At 37.1% G+C, this 23,096-nt stretch overlaps 2 protein-coding genes across 4 annotated transcripts in view; one reads left to right on the forward strand and one right to left on the reverse strand.

The window, feature by feature from the left end:
• Inpp4b (inositol polyphosphate-4-phosphatase type II B) overlaps positions 1–13,802 on the reverse strand; it is a 1,082,298-nt gene extending 1,068,496 nt beyond the window's left edge. For all 3 annotated transcript variants that reach the window (XM_087193371.1, XM_087193370.1, XM_087193373.1), the window contains exon 1: positions 13,675–13,802. The gene's annotated coding sequence lies outside the window, so the exon portion shown is untranslated. The remainder of the gene's footprint in view (positions 1–13,674) is intronic.
• Positions 13,803–13,834: 32 nt separating this feature from the next.
• Usp38 (ubiquitin specific peptidase 38) overlaps positions 13,835–23,096 on the forward strand; it is a 33,881-nt gene continuing 24,619 nt past the window's right edge. Inside the window, exons 1-2 of the mRNA XM_004868900.4 lie at positions 13,835–14,994; positions 16,459–16,594. Of these exons, the coding sequence (XP_004868957.1) occupies positions 14,313–14,994; positions 16,459–16,594 (818 nt within the window). The 5' untranslated portion in view covers positions 13,835–14,312. The remainder of the gene's footprint in view (positions 14,995–16,458; positions 16,595–23,096) is intronic.

Consider the following 23,096-nt stretch of genomic DNA (forward strand, 5'->3'; position numbering starts at 1 on the left):
TCTTTACTACTTCAATATCATGAACTGTTATTTGATCATTCAGAATTTTTGTAGCTTCTTGATTCAGTTTTGGTAATTCATATTTGTCTAGAAATCTATCCATTTTTTCTGGCTTCTCCGATTTGTTGGAATACAGGTTTTCAGCATGGTTACTAATAATTTTCTGGAATTCAGTGGTGTCTGTTGTGACTTCATCTAATTACACTGATTTAGGTCTTTTCTTTCTTTTTTTGTAATATGAATAAGGGTTTGTCTAATTTGTTTATACTTTCAAAGAAACAGCTCAATTCACTGATTCTTTGATGTGTTTGTTCATTTTTTATTTTTGTCGGTTTTTTTTGTCTCAATGCCATTAATTTCAACTCTGATCTTTATAATTTTCTCTGTTGTACTAGTTTTGGATATGGATTATTCTTGTTTTTCTAGGACCTTGAAGTTCATCATCAGGTTATTTGGGCTGTTTTTCTGACAGCTATGAACTTCCCTCTTAGAACTCCTTTAATGTATCCCATAGGTTGTGGTATGTTGTGTTGGGATTACCACTTAATCTAGGAAATGTCTAATTTCTTCTTTGATTTCTTCTTTGACCCACTGATTATCAAGAGTGTATTATTTTTAATTTCCATGTGTTTGAATTTCTGTGATTTCTTTTGCCACTGATTTCTAGTTTCATTGTGCTTAGATTTGAAAATATACATGGGAAAATATGCTTCTTTTGCATTTACTTAAGTGTGCTTTATGGGCTAGTATAGGTTCTATTTTGGTAAAAGTTTCATATGCTGCTGAGAATATGTACTCTGTTGTTGGGTGGATCACTTTGTAGATAACTATTAAGTCCCTTTGTTTGAAGGTTTGGTTCAACTCTGAAATTTATTTGTTGACTTTTTGTCTAGTTGATTTTTTTGTAACAATTGGGTATTGAGGTCCACCAATATATATTTTCATGTTTATCTGATCTTTTATATCCACTTGTGTTTATGAATCTGGGTACACCAGTGTTTAGTGCATATATGTTTATAATTGTTACATCTTCCTGTTCAATTGTTCCCTTAACCAATATGCAGTGATCTTCTTTGCCACTCTGATAAACTTTGGCTTGAGGACCTCTCTGTTTGAAAATGGAATCACTCTTCCTGCTTGTTTTGGGGCTCCTGTTGCATGAAATATTGTTTCTCATCCTTTGATTTTTAGTTCTTTTTAGGTTGAATGTGTTTATTATATACAGCATACCATCATGTGTTTTTTTTAATCTGTGTTGCCAATCTGTTTTTTGATTGAGGAATTGAGACTGTTTTCCACTGAGAGCTGGTACTGAAAGAACTGACTTATTCCTATCATTTGATTAATTTCCTCTTGCGGATTTTCATTTTCCCTTTGTGCTTGAGTCTTCAATTTGCCTGGTGTATTCGTTCTATTACATTTTTTGACACTGTTGGCTTATTATCTTTTTCTAGGGTATCTAAGAAAATTTATAGTGGTGTGATTAAAAATTCTGTAGACCTGAATCTGAATTGGAAGTAGAAGTATAAATTTTTGATGAATTTTTTATATCTACTTATCTATCATCTGTCTACATCTATCTATCTAGGAAAAGCACTAAAAAAAATGACATTTTATTGGTAGATTTATACATACAGACAGCTTTTGTGTTTTAAGGATTATTCAAGGTCAGCAACTTTTCAGTTTTGTTTGAGACACCCTGGAAATCTGTCTCAAAAGTTACTTTTCAAGTGTCCTGCTCAGTGGCTGCCTTTGAGCCCAGGGGTCAAATCAACTTCCTTTTAGAATTTCTCTACGACTTTTCAAATAAAAACTGTAAATGTCAATTTAAATCCCCAAATGGTGTGTGGTTTTATTTTTAAAGATGCATCATTTGGTCACTGATTTGAGATCCCTGAGGTCACATCCTAAATATTCATATGCAACTGAGTCTTCTTCTAGATTTTCTTTCCTGTTCCATTCTGTTCTGTATATCTTTTCACATGCCAATTGCCAAACTGTTCCAAATTATAAAGTATCTGTCCTGAAGTATGATGGCCTAGTCCTTTCCTCAGCCCATTGCTTTCATTATCCAGGATTTTCTTGGTATTTTTTTGTTGTTTTTTATAATTAAATTTTATATTCATCAGAAGTCTAACTCCAACAAAAAAATAACCTGACAGTATTTGATTTTTTTCTAGCAAGCAAGCTAGAAACACTCCTCTGCTCAAAGCACTCCAATAACTATGCCACTTAAAAGTAAAAGCCAGAGTGTTTACAGTAGCCAGTATTTCTTGACTTTAGTTCTTCATGCTCTGTCCCCTGCTGATTTACTCTAGCTATACTGGTCCTAGCATTTGATTCCTCAATAGGGCTGATCTTTCCCCAAGATGTTTGCATGGTACTTTAAATCTCTGCTCAAATGTCACTAACTTAACACAGATTACTTGGTCATAATACTTAAAATTGTACCACCCATTCTATTTCCTCTCTTCCCTGACATATTTTCCTCATAAATGCTATATATATATTTTATCATACATTTTCTTACCTTACTCAAAGAATATATGCACTATGCCACAGAGAATTAAACTAGCAATTGGAAACTAGCAATTGGGCAGAATATTTTTATTTTAAATAGAATTTAGTATTCTAGCAAATCATATTTAGATCAACTCTATCTGAAACAGGTCATCCAAGTATTATCATTTTTGAAATTGCTCCTGCTTATCATATCAGATCTCAGGTTTCCGACCTTTTTTAGTGTCTGAGAAATTGAGGCTTACAGAGGCACACACCTAAATTTAAACTCTAGTCCATGTGCCCCCACAATCTGACTTTTCCCAGAATTCTAAGTTGGCTCCAATATCATTCAAAGTTTTTGTTCTATACCATTTCTTGAAAAAAAATCTTTAGTGCAATTCACTATACACTGAGGAAGTTACAACCTACTAGAGTTTTAACTGTTTTAATATGTGGTTTTAAGTGTTCTTGGCCTATTTTCTCATCCTTAACATAATGCGGGGAGGGATTGTTTTACATTACCATACTCAAACCTGGTTATGCATAAGGATCATTTCGGGCTCTACTAAAACTATAGATTTCTGAAACATACTCCAATTTAAAATATAACTAATGGATCTGGCAGTAAGTTCAAAATTTGCCTCAATTTTAGATGGTATAGTAGGAAAAAAATGGTTTAAGTTTTCATAGATAAGAACAAGAATATAATCCACAGGGGGGAAAACAGTTTCTATTGTAACCTGAATTGTGCTCTCTCCTCTCCACAAATTCCTGTGTTGTACCTCTAACCATCAGTGTGACTGTATTTGGAGACTGAGCCTTTTAAAAGGTAATTAAAATTAATGAATTCATAAGGCTGGAGCTTAATCCAATAGAAATGGTACCCTTATAAGAAGAGAAACATCAAAGACTCCTTTCCCTCCTTGCATACACAAAAATAGGCCATGTAAGAACACAGCAATAAGGAGGCCATATGCAAGTCAGAAAGAACCTTGTTAGAAACTTAATCTTGAACTTCCAGCCTCCAAAACTGTGAAAAATACATTTCTGTTGTTTTAAATCACTCAGTCTGTTTTTTTGTTATGGAAGGGTAGACTAAGAATTACAATCTAGATTTATTTTTTGTGAATAATCTGTTGTAGCAATTCCATATTTTTATAATTATATAAATTGTTATTATATATTTTCACATTATATATTTTAGTATTATTATATATTTTCATGTATATGCAAGTATTACATGGTAATATTATTGAAGCCCAGACACAATGGAGTCTTTGTTACACACAATATTAACTGGTATATAAATACCTGACACATATAACTTAAAAGAGAAGTTTATTTTTGGCTTATGTTTTTAATCCATGCCTGGTTGGCTGGTTCCAAGGCAGGGAAGCATGGCAGAAGGATCTAATTGAGGAAATCTACTCAACTTATTACAGTAGGCAAGACAAGCAGCTAGGGAAAATTCAGGCATGAGTGAAGTAGGATGACTCAGTGAAGGACAAGATACAATGAAGCCTGAGACTGAGGGCTGACTAAACACACACACACACACACACACACACACACACACACACACATTACAAAACAAAAGCAAAAACAAAAACAGTCCCTAGGATCAAGATACAATGGCCAAGGCCAGGACTCTGGTGGTCCAAAAGGCAAGGTTCCCTTGTTAAATCCCAGGTGAAATTCTCCTGTCCAGGAATTTGATAAAAATAAGGGGATGCCAGTATCGCCAAACCTCTATTCATACTCCTCTGCATAATGTCCTTGCTCTGCCTGTGCTGAAGACATTAGAAAAGTAACAATTAATGGTACTTGCAAAACTATATTTGCTAGTTGCTATGGACCCTGAGTTTCTATAGGCTGACCTCCAGTCAAACTTTCCTGGTTGTAACCCCATAGGTTGGCCTCAGCTTGACCAGGAGTGGTCTGATGTGACGTCATTTTCATGGATAAAAACCCTGAAAGAAGAAGTCCTCATGGCAACCCACATTTTGGTCCCCTCCTGCTTTCTGGAGCTTTCCTCTGATAAACTTTTTTTCCTACTTATCTCCCGCATCCTAAAACCCACTCTTCAGCACTGGGAGATAAAAACTATAGCTTGTGTGTGTACCTCACAGCAGCCAGGAAACAGAGTGTGTGAAGGAAGGAACTGGTTGTAGAGATACATCCTTCCATGTCACTCCTTTATCATCTACCTCTACTGACCAAACCCCATCTCCTAATATGGAGTCTGCTATAAGTTGCCATAATCCAATCACCTTCCAAAAGCCCCACCTATAAGCACATGATGCTCTTGGGAGACATCTAGATATAAACTATAGCACTCACCATGACTTATTAAAACTTGTTTTTTCATTTATATCTAATTAGAAAGAACAAGAATTCATGTGTAATCAGGTCATTTTCTACGCAGTTATGATTCCACTGCACTCTTAAAACATGATTCAGAGAACTCCAATATCACAGTTTCTAAATTTTACCAGGTCTGTGGTTCGGTTCAGTGGAGAAAATAAAATATGGTACAGTAAAGTCATCTAATTCTAAATAGAAATCATTTATAAACTAAGGTTGGATATTTTGAGGGTTTTGTTTGCTTTTAAATTTTTTGGAAATAATTACAGATTAACAGAAAATTACAAATACAGAGAGAGCTACTGTATACTCAAGGTTAATCCAAATTGTTGTGTCTATCAGTAGTTTGTTCCTTTTTATTGAGTAGTATTCCATGTTATGAATGTTTGTTAAATCATTCACCTACTGACAAACTTTCTGGTTGTTTCCAGTTGAGGCCTATTATAAATAAAGCTGTTGTGAACATTTGTGTACATTTTGTGTCAACATAAGTCCTCATTTCTCTGGAATAAATAACTAGTACTGTAGTTCATTTGCTTGGTCACATGATTTGCAGGCCTAATTTTTAAGAAACTTCCAAATAATTTTTCAGAGAGGCTGAATCATTTGGCATTTCCATCAGCAATATAAACAATCTGGTATCTCTGCATACTTGCCAGCATTAGTAAGGTCATCTTTTTTATTTCAGCTATTATATAGGTGTGTGACTTGGTTTTAACTTGCATTTCTCCTTCATGGCTAATAATGCAGAACATCGTTCCTTGTACTTATTTGCCACCTATATATTTCCTTCAGGGAAATGTGTCTTCATGTCTTTTGTCCATTTTTAACTGGACTGATTGACTTTTTTAGTGTTAATTTTTATTGTGGTGATTATAAAAATTGCTATTTAACCATTACAAGTGTAAAATTCAGCGGAATTACTTTCACATTGTTGTATAATCATCACCAAGTTTCCAGAACTTTTCATCTTCCCAAAGATAAACTCAATACCCTTTAAATAACAGCCTTTCTCCCTTCCCCACACCTGCTACCTGTATTATATTTTCTGGTCCTGTTATTTTAACTATTCTTGGGACCTCACATCGTAGAATTATAGAATATTTGTCCTTCTGTGACTGGCTTATTTCATTTAGGCCAATGTTTTCAAGGCTCTAGAATCTAATTCTTTCAAGTATGAATACTATTCCTTTGACTGTAAATACATTTTATTCTACCTATTTATTTGGGTATATTTTCATTGTTCTCACCCTTTTAGCTGTTGTGAATAATGTTTCTGTAAACACCGACATACTGGAGGACTCCCTACCTTCACTTCTTTGAGATATACAGCTAGAAGTAGAATTGATAGATCATATGGTAATTTTATGTTTAAGCTTTTGATGAACTACCAAGTTATTTCTAACAGTAGTGTCCCTGTTTTATTTTTTGTTTTATTTTGAGACATGGTCTTGCTATATAGCTCAGGCTGACCTCAAATTCACAGTGATCCTCTTGCTCAGCCTCTCAAGAGCTAGCATTACAGGTGCATAGCACCACCCCTGGCTAGTGTCACTGTTTTACATTCCCACCAACAATGCATGGTTTTGCCATATCCTTGCCAACATTTGCTCTTTTCCACTGTTTCATGTTTTATTATGTAATAATAGCTATCCTAATATCTGCAAAGTGGTATATCACTGTGGTTTTGTCTGTCACATAGGTACTTATGTTGAGCATCTTTTCACATTGAGTGCTTTGTACAGTGTATCTTTCTTGGAGTGGTGAGTCAGGTTCTTTGTTCATTTTTCTATTTTTTCCCATTAAGGGTATTGGTACATTTTAGGTATAAAATATAGTTACATTCATCATTGGGATCTTGTACCATTACAGGAGTATCTTGGTTCTTATTTTTATTCCCCTTGCCCTGCCCACCCTACCCTATTTGCAAAGACTTTGTTTCCATTTTTTTTCCTTTTCTCTTATTTTTTCTTTTCCCTTTTATCCTTTCCCCTCCCCCTCCCACTTCCCCTGCTCCTTTAGACCTTTTCTTCCTGTTACACAATATCAATTATACATTTTTTAAATTACAATATCAAGATCTAGGAGACATTACCACAGATTTTACAGAATTTAAAAGGATATAGAAAGCATATTACAAATATCTTTTTGGAAATAAATTTGACAACTTCTAAGCATTACCTTGGAAGACACATTAATGAAACTCTGGAGGAAATATAAAATTTGAATAGCACCTATTAAAGAAAGTATATTCCTAGCTTGAAAACCTACCTATATGACAACAGCAGGCTCATATACATTTTAACTGGTAAATTATATCAAACATTTAAAGCAGAAAAAAGAAGGAACACTTCTCCCCTCATCCTAGGAACTCACCATTGTGCTAATCCTAAAACTGGATAAAGATAATAGAAGAAAAAAGTATGAACATAGATAGAAATTTGTTTAACAAAACAAACTATTAGAAGTCAGATCTGGCAGTATGTAGAAAGTGGTTTTGTTATAGGGATGGCAGTGTTGGTTCAGCATTGGAAGATCCACCCCCAAAAGTCATCATTTAAACAGAGGAAAGGAAAAAGCCATATGATCCTGTCACTAGTTGGAGAAAAGGTATTGGACTAAATTCTACAGCTATTCATGGTAAAAGCTATCAGGAGCCTAGGAGAACAGAACCTTCTCAACAGATTAAAGATATGTACTCCATACTTCCAGCGAGAACGCCTTATATGAATGGAGAAGATACAATGCTTTCTCCTTAAGGTGGGGAACAAGGGCAGATATGCTTACTCTTTATCTGTCCATTAAACTTTGAAACCTAGGCCCCACCAAAATAGTCTGACAATAAAATGACACAATTAGGATAGGATTGGCAAGGTAGAAGCAAAATCCTTATATGTAGATGAAATGATCATCTACAGAGAAAATACTAAGAAATCCCCAGGAGGCCCTAGAACTTGTTTTTGAATTTAGCAGGATTGGAAAACACAAGGTATGTATAAAAATTCAGGTCTGTGTATACTTGCTATAAATGAAGAACTGGATATTGAAATTTAAAAGTTATGCAGGAGTACAAAGGACCTAGAAAAGTTAAAAAAAAAAACAGTGCTGGAAGATGTTTAGTACCTAATTTTAAGACTTCTTCTAAAGCTGCAGTAATCAAGGCGGTGTTGGTATAAGGAAAGAACATATAGATCATTTGAATAACACAGAGAATCTAGAAATAGAATCACACATATATGGTCCACTGAGTTTTGAAAGATTATTTAACATTAGCATTTTATAGAATATAAACTCGATTCAAGAGTTGAGGAAGAGATAGTGTTTTTAGCAAAGGGCACTAGAACACCTGGTATCTGTATACAAAAAAATTAACCTCAACCCTTTATTTCCATACATGAAAATAATTTGAAGGGATCTATGAACCTAAATATAAAAGCCTAAAAGTATAAAACTTTAAGAAGAAATTATAAGGGAAAATGTTTATGAATTCAGGGTAGGCAAGGACTACCTAAGATACAAAAGATATGATGTCTAAAAGAAAAAAATTGATAAATGAGATTCCATCAAAATTTAGAACTTTAAATGACATCATTAAAATGAAAAGTAGTCCTTAAACAGACCATAGTTACAATGCATATAACCTATGAGCAGAATATATAAAGAATTCTTAGAGCTCATTAATAGACAACCCAATTAAAATGTAGACATAAGAAGATGATAAATAGCCCGTATAGCACAAGAAATGGTGTGCAACTCTAGAATCAGAAAAATACTAATCAGTACAATAAAAAGATTGAATCATACACTCATTAGGGAGATGAAGTCAAAAGTTTTAAAAGCCTTGTCATGACTTTTTCTTTTTGTTGGATTCTCCCCCTTTGCGTTTAATTTGTCACGCCCAATGGATTCATTCTGCTGGGTTTCCTGGAGTTGTGATCCTCACTGTCTTTTCCTAGGGTATTGTCTAAAATTTTTTGGAGTGCCAGTTTGATATTCATGAAGTTCCTGAGGTGCTCTTTATCATGAAAGTATCTTATTTCTCCATCAATTTTGAAAGATAGTTTTGCAGGGTACATCAATCTGGGTTGGAGGCTGTTTTCCTTTAGGGCTTGAAATACACCAAGCTCTTCTTGCCTTGAGGGTTTGCACTAAGAAGTCTGCTGTGATTCTGATGGGCTTTCCTTTGTATGGGATTTGTTTCTTTTCTCTCACTGCTTGTAGAATTTTGTTCTTCTGTTGGATTTCTGGAAACCTATTATATGCCTATGCGTAGATTTTTTTTGATCAAGGCTAGCTGGAGTCCTATATGCCTCACTTATCTGTATATCAAATTCTTTTCCCCTCCTTGGGATGTTTTCTGCCATCACTTCTGTGAAGTTTTTTTATGTCAGCTGCATTCTCTCCTCTTTCTTCATTACTTCAATCAGTTTTATGTTATTCTTCTTTGCATCATCTAGCAGCTGCTGGATTGATTTCTCATGTTCCTTTACAATTTTAAAGCAATTTTTCTTTTCCTGGTCACTAATTGCAATCTTTTCTTCTATATCTGAAATTCTGTCCTCACATTGGGTCATTCTGCTGTGTAAACTTTCAATGGAGTTTTTAATGTCCTGGAAATCTGTTTGTATCTGTTTTATGGATTCCATTTGTTTCCTACGTTGGGATTCCATCATGTTCCTCAGCTCCTTTATTTTTTTATCTGTGTCCTCTCTAGTTTTATTAATCATGTGTTGCACTATGGGCACAATCTCTGCTGTTATCTGAGTAATTATTTCTGATTTCATTTTTTCCAGATCCTGGTTTGTTGCCAGTTCAGAGAGTCCAGGTGGTTGAGTAGCAGATTGTTCCATCTTGTTTCCCTTTGGGGTTGCTGTAGGTGATCTGGAAGTACGGTTTTGAGGCTTGTTTACGTGTCTTCTCATTTCCACGGGGCTGGGGGGGTGCTTCTGGCACCCATGCATGGCTCACCTTCTCTGCCCTAGGAGCTTGGGATGGCGGCGGGGGAGCTTCCTTCCCCTTTGTTCAGTTTTCTACTGTTGAGTTGTAGGAGTTGTGTTCTGTATAGTCCCTTATCAGATACATGCTTTGAAAATAGAGCTTTCTTTTCACACTCTTGATAATGTGTTTTCATGTACAGTAGTCTTTTACTCTTGACTTTTTAAGAGTTTATTTTCTAGATATAAAACTTTTTTCAAATATATGGTGTACAAATGTTTCCCCCCCAGTCTGCAACTTTTCCTTTCATTCTCTCATCAAAGTCCTTCACTAAAGAAATGTTTTAAATTTTGATGAAGTCCAAATTATTGATTTGCTATTGGTGTCATATCTCAAAACTCTTACTAAGTCCCAAGTCTTTTCTCTTTTTTTATTTTTAAGTACTGGTGTTGTACATAGGGTCACCTCGCTGAGCTACATCCCCACTACCATCATTTTCTTCTTCTTTATTTTAAATTTTGAGACAAGGTCCCATTAAGTTACTAAATTGCCTAAGCTGAGTTGTCTAGGCTGAGTTTGAACTTGTGATCCTGCCTCGGGCTCAGAGTTTTGGGATTATAGGTATGTGCCACCATGCTCTTGTTCTGTTTTCTAGAAAGTGTTATGGTTTTTATGTTTACAGTTAAATCTATAGTCCATTTGAGTTTTTGTATAAGGCATGAGGTTTGTGCTTAGGTTTTTGCCTATAACTGTCCAATTACTCTAGCATTATTTATTGAAAAGACTATCCTTCTTACGTTGAATGGCTTTTGCCCCTTTTATCAAAAATCAGTTTAGTATATTTGTGTCTCTGTGTATTGTAATTTACTCCAGTGATCTATGTATCTATTCCTCTGCCAATATCAAACTGTTTTGATTACTGTGGCATATGGGAAGTTTTAAATTCAGGTAGAGTGATCCCTCCCATTTATTTCTTCCTTTTCAGAACTGTAGTTATGGTGGTTTCTGGCTTTTTTTGTTGTTCTGGAACTGCATTAAGACTGCGTGTCATTTTGGGTATAATTAACATCAGTACTATGTTAATTATATGCACACTATCGTTTATTTAGGTCTTTTCTGATATATTTCATCACTGTTTTGTTACTTTCATCATACCATTCCTGTGCATGTTTTGTTAGATTTAACCTAAGCAGCTTCAATTCTGAGCAATTAAGGGTATTATATTTTTAATTTTGGTGTTCATGTGCTCACTGCTAGTAAATGAAATTACAATTAATCTTTGTTTACTATCTATATTTTGAAATCTTCCTGAACTGACTTATTTATTCTAAAAAAAATTTTGTAAATTCCTTGGGATTTTTCTTTAATGTTTTTATTTCAATAAAAATAAGGTCATCCATAGTTGGGTGTGTTAATGCACACCTCTAATATACTCTGAGAGGAGGCAGGAGGTTCTTAAATTTGAGCTCAGTCTGGTCAACGTAACACTTAGCAAGATGCTCTCTCAAAATAAAATATAAAAGAGCAAGGGATGTAGCTGAGTCCAAAGAACCTGGGGTTCAATCCTCAGAACTGGAAAAAAATAGTTCACTCATTCAAAACATTGTTAAATTGTTTACTTTGTTGCAGGTAGTGTTCTGAGACACAGAGGTGACTAAGAAAATTAACTTAAAATTATAAGGAACACAAAAAGGACTGTAACCAGTTAAATAAAAACTAAATAAGTTAATTTCAGGTACTAGTTAAATACTATAAAGAAAAATACAGTATCATAATAGAGTGGTAGTCTGGAAGTGACTCCTTGAGGAGACTACTGAGTAGAAAATCAAATTACAGAGATCAGAAAAAAACCTGTACTATGTAGACTGAAAACTAATTGCCTAATTGTTTCTTACATAACAACATTTACTTTCTGAAATTATAACATTAGCAGAAAAGGGAAATTTTATGGATAATTCAAAGCAATCTGTCAAGTTTTTAACTGAATATTTTTCCTGTCTGCTTTGTAGTAATCACTGCACTCTATTACTCAGTATCTTTATCCAGTTTGTACCTTAACACAAAAACTAATTCCAAATCATCTCCATCTCAAACTCATAGTTTTACCATTCCATCCAAATATTTTACTTTCTATGTTTGTCTTTCAATGTAGCACTAACCCCAAAAAAGCCAAACTTCTCTATAGTTTTATCTATTTGAAATAGAATAGGTCCAAAGTCATTTTTGTACTTGGTCATGACTGTCTTTTAGATCCATCAATTACCTCACTTCTATCTTCAGTCTCTTCCTACAAAACAAACTGATGACAATTTCTCCTTCCCAGTTCCTGTCTCCTCTAAAATGCTATTAAGATGATCCTAATCAATGTGCTAAATATATTAATGAAATTATGCTTGTAACTTAGTAAAAACCAAAATAAAAAAAAGACTAGCAAACTGAAACTACAACTTAGAATTGTTTCTTTTTTCTACTAGAATTTTAAACTATTTCTTTCAAGTTCTTTCTGTATTACAGGATGTTAATGTCTGATTTCACAATTGCATTTGTTACAGGAAAAATAACTCCCAATCTGTCAACATGTCAGATATGTTGAATTCGTGGTCTGAACCAAAGGAGGAAGTTAGGAGAATTTTACCGGAATTGAGAAGAATAACTCTTGGATTTCCAGGAGGGGTCCAGAGTGCCTGGCCAATGAGGCCCCTAGTCAGGGGTAATTTATACAGCTAAATCACAATGCGGGTACAGCATGGGTCAAACTACAATCAAATTCTAGAATTACAAGTATAGTTGCTTAGCTAATATTGATTCAATGAAGAAATGAGTCATATAGCAAGGGTGTATGGAAAAACAAAGGCCCAAGGGACAGGCCCAGATGTTCTGGTTACTCACCTATGCACCTGCCGCCTAGCTGGGCTGACTAGACCAGTTGGTGCTAATTACAGTATAATCAATCGCAAATTGCTGTTCATCTCTAGGAAGGCTTGCAGACCTGGCTCTCTTCGGCTTCTCCTGCAGCCAAACTCTGTGCATCTCATCTTCTGTGTTGACTTCCTCAAGTGCCTGATCCCTCTCTGACTGCATCTTAATTCCTAATTTAGCTGTCTATATTAGCCATGGCTAAAAGAACTATAATTGACATTTTCCAATCTTAAGTCTAATTAAAGTCTGAATTCTTATTGTCAACCTTTGGGATTTAAAGCATACATGATTGATATTGGACAAGAGGATCTTTTGATCCAGAGACAGTAGAAACTCATGAAAGAGGACTTCCAGAACTGCTTCAAAATGTAGCAAGAACGAGTATTCTAAGGGAGATTATTTTGAAGGGAATTGATGGCAATGTATTTTTTATTGTAATGCTAAAAAATTTAAACGTTCACCATTTATTTTGATCACTATACACACACATACATATATATTTTTATGAATTTTTTTTCATTATCTTTACCTCCCATTTAATGGGCAGCTTACAAATATTCAATATGAAAAGCTAGCTGGTTATTTGCCTGGTAAAACAAATCTCTACTGATACCAATCCTCGTTAAATGTACAGTACCAGTACGTCACCGCCAGAATTGTCCTTTGGCAAATACATAGTGAGAGAAAGCTAGTTGCTTTGAGACTCTCTCGCACATTTTTAAAATTCTTTTTATTTGCGACAGGGTATAGCTATGTAGTCTAGGGTGCTCTTTCTGCGTTTCTAAAACCCTCTCGTTGACAAGATATTACATAAATAGCACTTTTTTGGTTCTCACAAGTAACCTAACCCAAAAAACCCGAAGAGACCCAGCGGCAGGAAGCCTAACGCCCACCACTTGTACAAGTTCCGCCTGGGGCGGCTTCTCCCGGAAGCGCTCCTATGACTCCACTCACGCTTTCCAGTGACGCCAGCCTCCCAGCGACCTTCAACTTTAGGCGGCCCTTCTTGCGTGTCACGAGAGGGCGGAGCGGAGAGGGGACAGTGCGCGGGGAGTCCAGGAGTGGAGTGGAGGGCAGAAAGGCGGGCCTTTCAAGCTCACTTCCTGTTTGCCACACTTCTGTATCCGGGTCAAAGGTGATCTCCGCCTCTTCTCCCCGGCTGGTTCCGGCATCTTCTGTAACAGCGCTCCTGACTCAGCCCAGGGCCGGTATCTTGTATCTACCTGCTGGGACCCCAAAGAATTTCCTCCACCTGCCGGCCTGCAGCCCCGGCCCGCAGCCCCGGTCCCTGATCCCCCGCCGAAGACGGGGGCTTTGCTGCCTCCTCCGCGCTGATGCTGAGGGACCTCAGGCCCGGGGTGGCAGCCGAGTTCGGGCCTCCGGCGCCACACTTAGGCCAGCTGCGGGTGGTGTACGTTCCCAAAGCGCCCCAGCTTGAATGGCCCGCCCTACCCGATAAATGTGGCTGCTGAGGCGGCGGTGGCGGTGGCCGGTCCCGCTGCTGCAAAACTCCAAGCTCACCTCCGCCCCGGGGCTCTCCTGCCCCACTTCGGGGCCGCCGCCACCGGCTGCTGCCTTGCAGCGTGGCGACAATGGACAAGATCCTGGAGGGCCTGGTAAGCTCTTCGCACCCGCTGCCCCTAAAGCGGGTGATCGTGCGGAAGGTGGTGGAATCGGCGGAGCACTGGCTGGATGAGGCACAGTGTGAGGCCATGTTTGACCTGACGACCCGGCTCATCCTGGAGGGCCAGGACCCTTTTCAGCGGAAAGTGGGGCACCAGGTGTTGGAGGCCTACGCACGGTATCACCGGGCCGAGTTCGAATCCTTCTTCAGCAAGACCTTCGTGTTGGGCCTCCTTCAGCAAGGCTATCACTCACTGGACAGGAAGGACGTAGCCATCCTGGACTACATTCACAATGGGCTGAAGCTGATCATGAGCTGCCCGTCGGTGCTGGACCTCTTCAGCCTGCTGCAGGTGGAGGTGTTAAGGATGGTATGTGAAAGGCCAGAGCCACAGCTCTGTGCCCGACTGAGCGACCTTCTGACGGACTTCGTTCAGTGCATCCCCAAAGGGAAATTGTCCCTCACCTTCTGTCAACAGCTGGTTCGGACGATAGGCCATTTTCAGTGCGTGTCCACCCAGGAGAAAGAGCTGCGGGAATATGTTTCCCAGGTAACAAAAGTGAGTAACTTGCTACAGAATATCTGGAAGGCCGAGCCTGCCACATTGCTACCTTCCCTGCAAGAAGTTTTTGCGAGCATCTCTTCCACAGGTGAGAGTCATTGTATTTAGGAGACTGTCTCTTGAAATTCAGTATGTGTCTCTCCTGCACACCATGTTTCCTTCTTGCTCTGTGAAGATTAATATCCTCATTCAAATTTTTATTTCAATACAATGCTTCATTCAGAATGTCACTGTCTTCCTTAAAAACAGGCAGTGTTGCTATTTTAAAGGTTAAAAACATCTACATTTAAGACCTTTGTCGCTAAACAAGTAATTACCTAGCCTCTGCTCAAATTATGGAATGCCTTGAGGATGACAGCTACTTTGTAAAGCTTCATTCATTAGTGACTAATGGTAGCATCATGTTTACAGTACGATATTATTGTATGGGACCCTGTCATCTTGTTGTTATGAGTTTTTTCCGTTTCTGAATTCCTCCACTTTTTAAATTCATGGACTATGCCGTTCTGTTACTAGAATATCCCATTTAAATATGCAGTTTTTAAATATTGGCGTTTTCTTTCTTCAGTAATGTTCTTGACATGAGACGCAGTTCGAATGAGGAAAGAGGGACCACGAAGACTTAAATAGGTGTTTTTGTACCCTGAACTCCTTCCTCAGAAATTGGGAAGGGTCAGCTGGTTTTGGGCTAGGGAATGTTTTCTCCCTCAGAAATTTTATCTGTGTTTGTGTTCTTAAAAGCTTTGAAGCGTTCAGATCTGTAGGTTGTGAAGTTGTAGTTCCAAAACCAGGTTTATTTCCTTTCTACTTGGTACAACCATTCCCTCTAATTATATTACTCAGGTGTTCAAAATTTGTGAAGAAGTTGTCCTCATTTTATCTTAAAAGCCAGAAATAAGGATGGAGTTTTAATAAGCTCCATGCATTCTGATGAATTTAACACATTATGTATATGTCTGAGTTGGTTCATTTTTTCCTCACTATAATTTTACTTGTATTGATCATCTTATAGTGTTAGATTTTCCTCCAAGTTTTTTAACTATAGTAGTAAAGATGCTCATCTTGGATTTGCTTAATTTTTATATAATTTAAGCAAATCACCCAAATTCACCATAATTTCTACTTGTTTTTGAAATTCTCTTGAACAATACAATGACTACTGTAACAGGTGTAAGTAACTTCGAAGCTTCTGAAGTGGAAGTGAAATATGTTGCATTTCTTTTCCGACTACTGTTTTGCAAATGAATATTTTAACATAATAGTAAATACTAACAAATTCAAAAAAATCAATTTATGGACTAAAATGGCAATATAATAGGGAATACGTTTTCATAATTCAGTATTCTATCTATAGAATGAGTGATCACTGCTATTCACTTATAATCTTATTTTCGTAAATTAGTATTCCTTGTATATTAAATACTATCCACAATGTGTAGCATAACTGCTTCCTGACCTTTGCTGCAAATATTTATTTTTTGCAGAGTGCTTTTTTAAATACTTACATAAACGTTATTGCCATATTTCTTTTTCTCTTTTATTGGAAAACCAGATGCATCATTTGAACCTTCTGTAGCATTGGCAAGCCTTGTACAGCATATTCCTCTTCAGATGATTACAGTTCTCATCAGGAGTCTTACCACAGATCCAAATGTAAAAGATGCAAGTATGACCCAAGCTCTATGCAGGTAATTCTTCATGACACTATAGACAGTAATGTTGTATTTGGGAGGAGCAGATATTTTTGTTATACTTTCTGAGTAATGAAAAACTTAAATGCTTGAAAGTAAAATCATGGAATCAAATATATAAAGATTCTACATATTAATTGGAATGACTTTTCTACTTTATTATAGCTTTGACAGTCATCTCAGTAATTCACAGATCCATTTTCAATTTAACTTTTGTTAAACCCCAAACTATGCACATTTATACACTTATTGTACAGAAAGAAGTTGGTGGAATTATCAACATATATTTCTAATTTCTTTGTTCCTTATTGGTTCCCGTAATCTGGGTTTTTTCCTCCAGCGAAATACATACTTTTACTTTCTCTTCCAACAGGGCTCAGAAGGTAATACACTCTGTCATTGTTTGAAATTTGTTTTTTCTCCCTCAGTCTTATGTAGATGACTTCCCAGGATACAAATTCTAAATTGATAACTTTCTCTTTAACATTTTGTAAATAATACTTCATTCTCTTTGGGTGTCCATTGTTGCTAAGGGGAAGTCAGCTATATCAATCTGATTGTCATTCTTTTGTAAGTAGTCAGCCTTCTCTGGTAACTTTTATGTTTTTCTTTTTCCTTAATGTTTTGCAGTTTTATTTGTACATTTCTAGGTATAAATTGAATGTTATTTATCCCTCTTGGGATTTTTATACTTTTATTTATTCATTCTTTCATTTATTCAAATCACATATATTGACCACTCACCATGAGTTCTAGGGAACATTCAAAATATCGTGAAAAAGCTTATAAAAATATCTGCCCTCAAGGGCTTATTTCCTAGTTGGAGAGGCAAACAGTAACCTGATAACATTCCAGTGTGTATCCTAATTTCAAAGATGTTAAAATGCAGAAATGACCGATCATGGGTATCCAAGTTATTCTGGCACAATTTTTCTTGCCTTAGTGATACATAACTAATTATGTATCTTAAAATTGATTTTGTTTTAGGATATATCACAAATATAAAAAAAATAATTTAGTATATTAGATAATGAGTGCTATGGGAAGAAAATGTGGACAAGAAGGAGGATAAGGCATGAAGGAACAGTTTGCTATTTTAAATAAGATGGATGAAGAAGGCTTCATTGAGGTAAGCATGACAGTAAAGACATGAAGGAAATGAGGAAGCAAACCTGTGAATACAGTACCTATGGGGAAGAGTATCAAGACACGTACTACCTAATGTAAGATAATTAAACTTAAAATTTTTTTAACTGTACAATAGTGTAAAAGCCAAAAGCATTTAGTAGAAAGCATACTTAGAGTTTTGAATTATAATCTTTTTCCAGGCAAACAATGTGCAGCATTATACTTTCTCACAGTGATGGTACTTGCAGTCAGCCATGCAGTCGGAGGATAAACAAACAGTACTGCGCAGTGTGCTGTTAGGATTTTCAGTAGGTTAGGTATATTAAATGCCTTTTTAAATTTATTATATTATCTTAGTTACTTTTCTTTCATTGCTGAGACAAAATACCCAACGCCCAAAGTTAAAGGGGAAAAGATGTGTTTAGCTCACAGTTTGTAGAGGTTTCAGTCCATCATCAACTGGCTCCAAGGAAGGGTGGCATGACAGACAGGCATTGTAGAGGAGAAACAGTTTATGGTGGGCAGAAGATAGCAAAGCAACCAAAAGACCATGGCAGCTTTGTTCTGCCCCTTTCATACTCTATTTAGGCTACCTGGTTTAGGGCAATACCAAACCAATCAGTGGACTGATTTAGTAATTACATACCCTCAATCCCAGCATCACACACTCTAGATTCAGCCACCTCTGAAAAAAACCCCATCTATAACCACATGAGGCTTTGGGGAGATATCTAGACACAAACCATAACATTCTTCCCCGGCTCCCCTAAGACTCATGCACATCACTTTATGCAAAGGCATTTAGTCCATCTCCAAGAGTTGCCAAAGTCCTAGCAGTTTCGGCATTGCTGAAAAGTGCAAGTTCCAAGTCTCCTCTGAGATTTAAGGCAAACTCTTAGCTGTGAGTCCCTATACAAATGAAAGTTAAACACTTCCAACATATAGTGGCAAACATTCCCATACAAGATAAATATTCCCATTCCAAAAGGTACAAATATGGGGAGAGAAAGAAATGGGATCAAAGCAAGTCCAAAATCCAACAGGACAAACATTAAGTCCTGTGGTTCCATGTGCAGCATCCAAGGCAACCTGTGGCATGATGTGAACTGCAAAGGGCTTGGGTGGCTCTGCCCCCAGTGGCACTTCCAGTAGTGGTCGCTTCCATGGCTTCTCTCTTGGGTGAGCTCTACTCCCTCCTTGCAGTTTTCCCCCAAAGATCCATGATCCTGGCTTCTCCAAATTTGTGGAGTCTCCACGGCACCTTTGGCCTCACACTCACTGCTTCCCACAGTACCCTCTCAAGGGGATATTGCCTGGTCTCCCAGCCCTTATTCTGAAATCTGGTTGGAAGCCTTCTTGATCCCCCCAATTCTTGTATTCATCATGCACCTAAAACCAGTGTTATGTAGATGATACCAAGGTCTGCTGCCAGCTGTAGCAGTAGCCAGCCTTCCTTGTCTTTTGGCTGTAGAAGTTGAGTGGCTAACACTGAGCATTCTGAATCCCTAGGAACAGCTAGGCTGATGCTATTTTGGAACATGGTGCTCTTCTCAAAGCAGTCTTTCATTTTTGCAGCTCTCAGACTACAGAGCTAGAGTCCTGCTGGTTCTTGTGATGTCCTCAGGCCAACTTTTCTGTTGTCTTCTGAAATACTTGGTCTTCTGCTAGTCTTTTCAGCAACCAATTTTCTCCTCTGTTCCTCCATCTTTGCGGGTCACAGCTATACTGGAGGTTCCTTTCTGGCTGAACTCACAACATTTTGAATCATTCTGTTGGGCTCTTTGTTCTTGATTCTCAACATATATCTGGCAACAAGCCCCCAACAACAGCCATGCCACCTCTTCAAGATTACACTGCCTTGAAATTTCTTGTGCAAGATTAATTAGTCCACCACCCTTAATCTTAGTCTCAGGCAAAGTCTCTGGCCATGAGCAAAATGCAGAGAAACTTTCTGCCAAGTTATAGCACACATCAGCTGGAATCTTTAACAGCTAATGCAGATCTCCTTCCCAGCAGAAACTTCCAAAGCCTGCTCTTTACCAACAGGATTTCTGTCAGCCTTCTGGTCTTCTGAGTTCTGACCAGACTCTCCCATTAAGTACTGCCTAAGGCATTCTAGCCCTACTTTTTCAACTAACATCTCTGAACCTTTTCAAACTCTTTCCACAAGCCATTCCCAAAAGCTCCTGAACCACATGGTCTGGTATAGTCATGGAATGGCCCCACTCCTGGTACCAAATTATGTCACAGTTACTTTTCTCTCATTGCTGAGACAAAATACCTGACCCCCAAAGTTAAAGGGGAAAAGGTTTATTTAGCTCACAATTTGTAGAGGTTTCAGTCCATCATTGACTGGCTTCAAGTAAGGTTGTCATAGCAGAGGAAAAACAGTTCATGGCGGGCAGAAGGTGGCAAAGCAAGCAGGGGATTAACACAGCTCTTTCTGTCCCTTATATCTTATCCAGGTTACTTAGGGCAGGTAGCACTCACACCCTTAATACTACCACCCTTGATGTTAGTATTGCTCCATGAATCAGTTGCACACTCTGGATCTTGCCACCTCTGAAAAAGCCCCACCTATGACTACATGAAGCTTTGAGAGAATATCTAAACACAAGCCATTATGCATACTTTCTGTTTACAATGGGTTTATCAGGACATAACCCCCATTGTAAGTTGAGGAGCAGCTCTACTACCTTACAATTCACTAATTTTCTCTTTCAAGATACCCATCTATAGAGATTATTACTATTACAACTACTGAGTTTCTGTATTGCAGTGACTCTTTTCTATCTATCTGTTCTTATTTCATGTCTGCCTCTTTTTGTTCTGTAATTATTTTCTATTTATCTGTGTGTTGAGCTCATTTAAATAAAATACAGAAATAAAGATTTGGAACAAGGTTTCTGTGCCATTATAAAATTATAGGTATAATTAACATGCAGATTGAAGTGTTTATGTTGGGTTCCCAGAAAGCTATATGTTTACTAATGCCATCCTCTATAACACAAACTCTAGGAACTTTAATTTTTTCCATCTTTTCTCCCTCTGCACTTCAGTGTTTGAAAAGGCCATTTCCCCCTACTTTTTCTTCATTCTTCTTCATGCTCTTAAACTTAATGGAACCAATTTAACTGTCACTTTTACTTACTGCTCATACCATCTTTAATTTCCAAGATTTATGAAAATAGTTTTGTCGTTGGTCTCTCTTGAGGGAAACCTGGAACCCCGGAAAGCACCGACTTTTAAAGAAAGAAAAGGAGACAGCCTGGAGGACGAACAGCAGTTTAATTCCTCTGGCACTGTTCGACAATCACAAAGGAAAGAAGCAAGGCTTTTATACATGTAGGAAAGCAGCTTAGTTATTCTGGCTATTGTCTTTCTGATTTTCACCTCTGATGATAACCAGTGACTTTAAGTGACTCATAAAAGCTACAGGAGAATTCACAAGTGCCCTGTTTCCATTCACCAATCCCGTACATCAAAGAGCACACTGCAGCCCTCTTCTTATCAGATAGTATCAAGAGAGCAGGACGACTTTAGCCAAAAATCAAGCCCACCAGCCCACCATAAACATCACAGATGGAGTCCTATCTCTCTTGCTACCCGTAGAGTCATTGGGTCGCAGTCCTCTGATCCCAGAAAATGGTAAATAAGAAAACTAGGAAAACCTGTTTTTCTCCTGTGAGACTTTTACAAGGTCTCAAAGTTTTCTGGCATTCTTTTAACAAACAGACTTGTGGAATTTCCCAAAAACGACTTAATTCTCTTAGTTAACAAACTTCTTGTGATCTATTCTTACAACTAGATAGCTGAATTCTACCATTTCCCACATAGTTTATGTATTTGAGAAAAGTCTTAGTGTGACATAGATATTGTAGGTAATCTTGTTCCTATTGAGTGACATCTATCACTACTAACTTATAATGATGTCCTTGATTTTCATCTTCTTAATATTTTGGTATATGTTGCTCTTGAAATTCTGATCCTATGATATCACGCTCTTAGGATTTTCTTCCTATACAGTGGTACCTTGGTTCATGAACTTACTTCTTCCCACAATTCTCATTGCAGAATTCATTCTGGTCATAACCAAAATCATGGAAAGAATTAAGTTGTATGTATCACAAAATGTAGCACTTTCAATGATTTACAGTCATTTTTTATAATCCAAAGAAATGCTAATATAAACCCCATTCCAGGGGCAGACAGATAACTTTAAAGTATGAAACAGGCTAACTGCAAGGGTAATGATCGCTAACGGATCAAGCACCTTCTAAAGCCAATCCTCATGTTCGGTTTTCTTTTGCCCCAAGAAAATTTGAGTCCAATGTAGCTTTATCTGATTTTTCAAAAGAAGGCTGAAATCCAGCTTTCTGTGTAAAATGTTTTAAGTTTTAAAACATTGGGACAGGAAGTACTGAAGGCTGCCATGTGAAAGTGAAAGTTGATTTTATTCCTCATAAATTATGATTAGGTTTGTTTTATTGCCTTTCATAATGTTGCCTGTTTGAATGTTACAGTCTTAAAATTGCGTGGGTTTTTTTTTGGGGGGGGGTTACATATAGAAAAAGACTTTCAATTACTCCACTAATCAGCTTCTACTCAGTGCCAGGCACTCTGATAAGTACTGGAGATTCAAAGTATAAGATTAAAATAACAAGGTCACTGCTATTGAGTTTATAATCTAATGGAGGAGATAAGGCTTGCAATATATAGACAACTTTAGTTAAGGTGTTCTTTCAAATTGTTAGGAATTAAATAAAAAATTAAGTAAAGTGTCTTTAGAATTCAAACTGATAATAACCAGTACATGGTAGATATGATTACTCTCCTTAACCATAAAAGTAACATTCTTCGTGTCTATGCCTGAGAGGATTTGGGCTTATACAAAAATCCAAAGAGCAGGGCTGGGGATTTAGCTCAGTGGTTTCGCCACCTGCTGCACAAGCGCAAGGACCCGAGTTTGATCCCTGGTACCAAAAAAAAAAAAAGACAAAAGTCCAAAGAGCAAAGTCCATAGAGCCAAAGAGAAGTGCTCACACATACCCCTCCCCTATACCACATTATTTTTTGTGTGCATATTTCCATATATGTATTAATAAGATTTTCTTTTAAACCAAAAATAGATTTTTAAAAATTTACTGGTATTTTAAATTTAACAATATTTCATATCTTTTCATTTTAGATTGCCATGGATAGATGCATATAGATCTTTCTCATTCTTTCAAATTCTTCATAATGTTCTGCAGTATCAGTACTATATTTTGCCTTTCCTTATTGATGGTCATTTGCATTTACTGTAGTTTTTCCATATCATAAACCGTGCTACTGTGAATGCTTTTTATACACGAATGCAAGCTATTTGTTT

This window comes from Heterocephalus glaber, unplaced genomic scaffold (assembly GCF_053883595.1).
Source record: "Heterocephalus glaber isolate CG9 unplaced genomic scaffold, H.glaber_assembly_v1.0 deba00001587, whole genome shotgun sequence".
NCBI classification, from domain to species: domain Eukaryota; kingdom Metazoa; phylum Chordata; class Mammalia; order Rodentia; family Bathyergidae; genus Heterocephalus; species Heterocephalus glaber.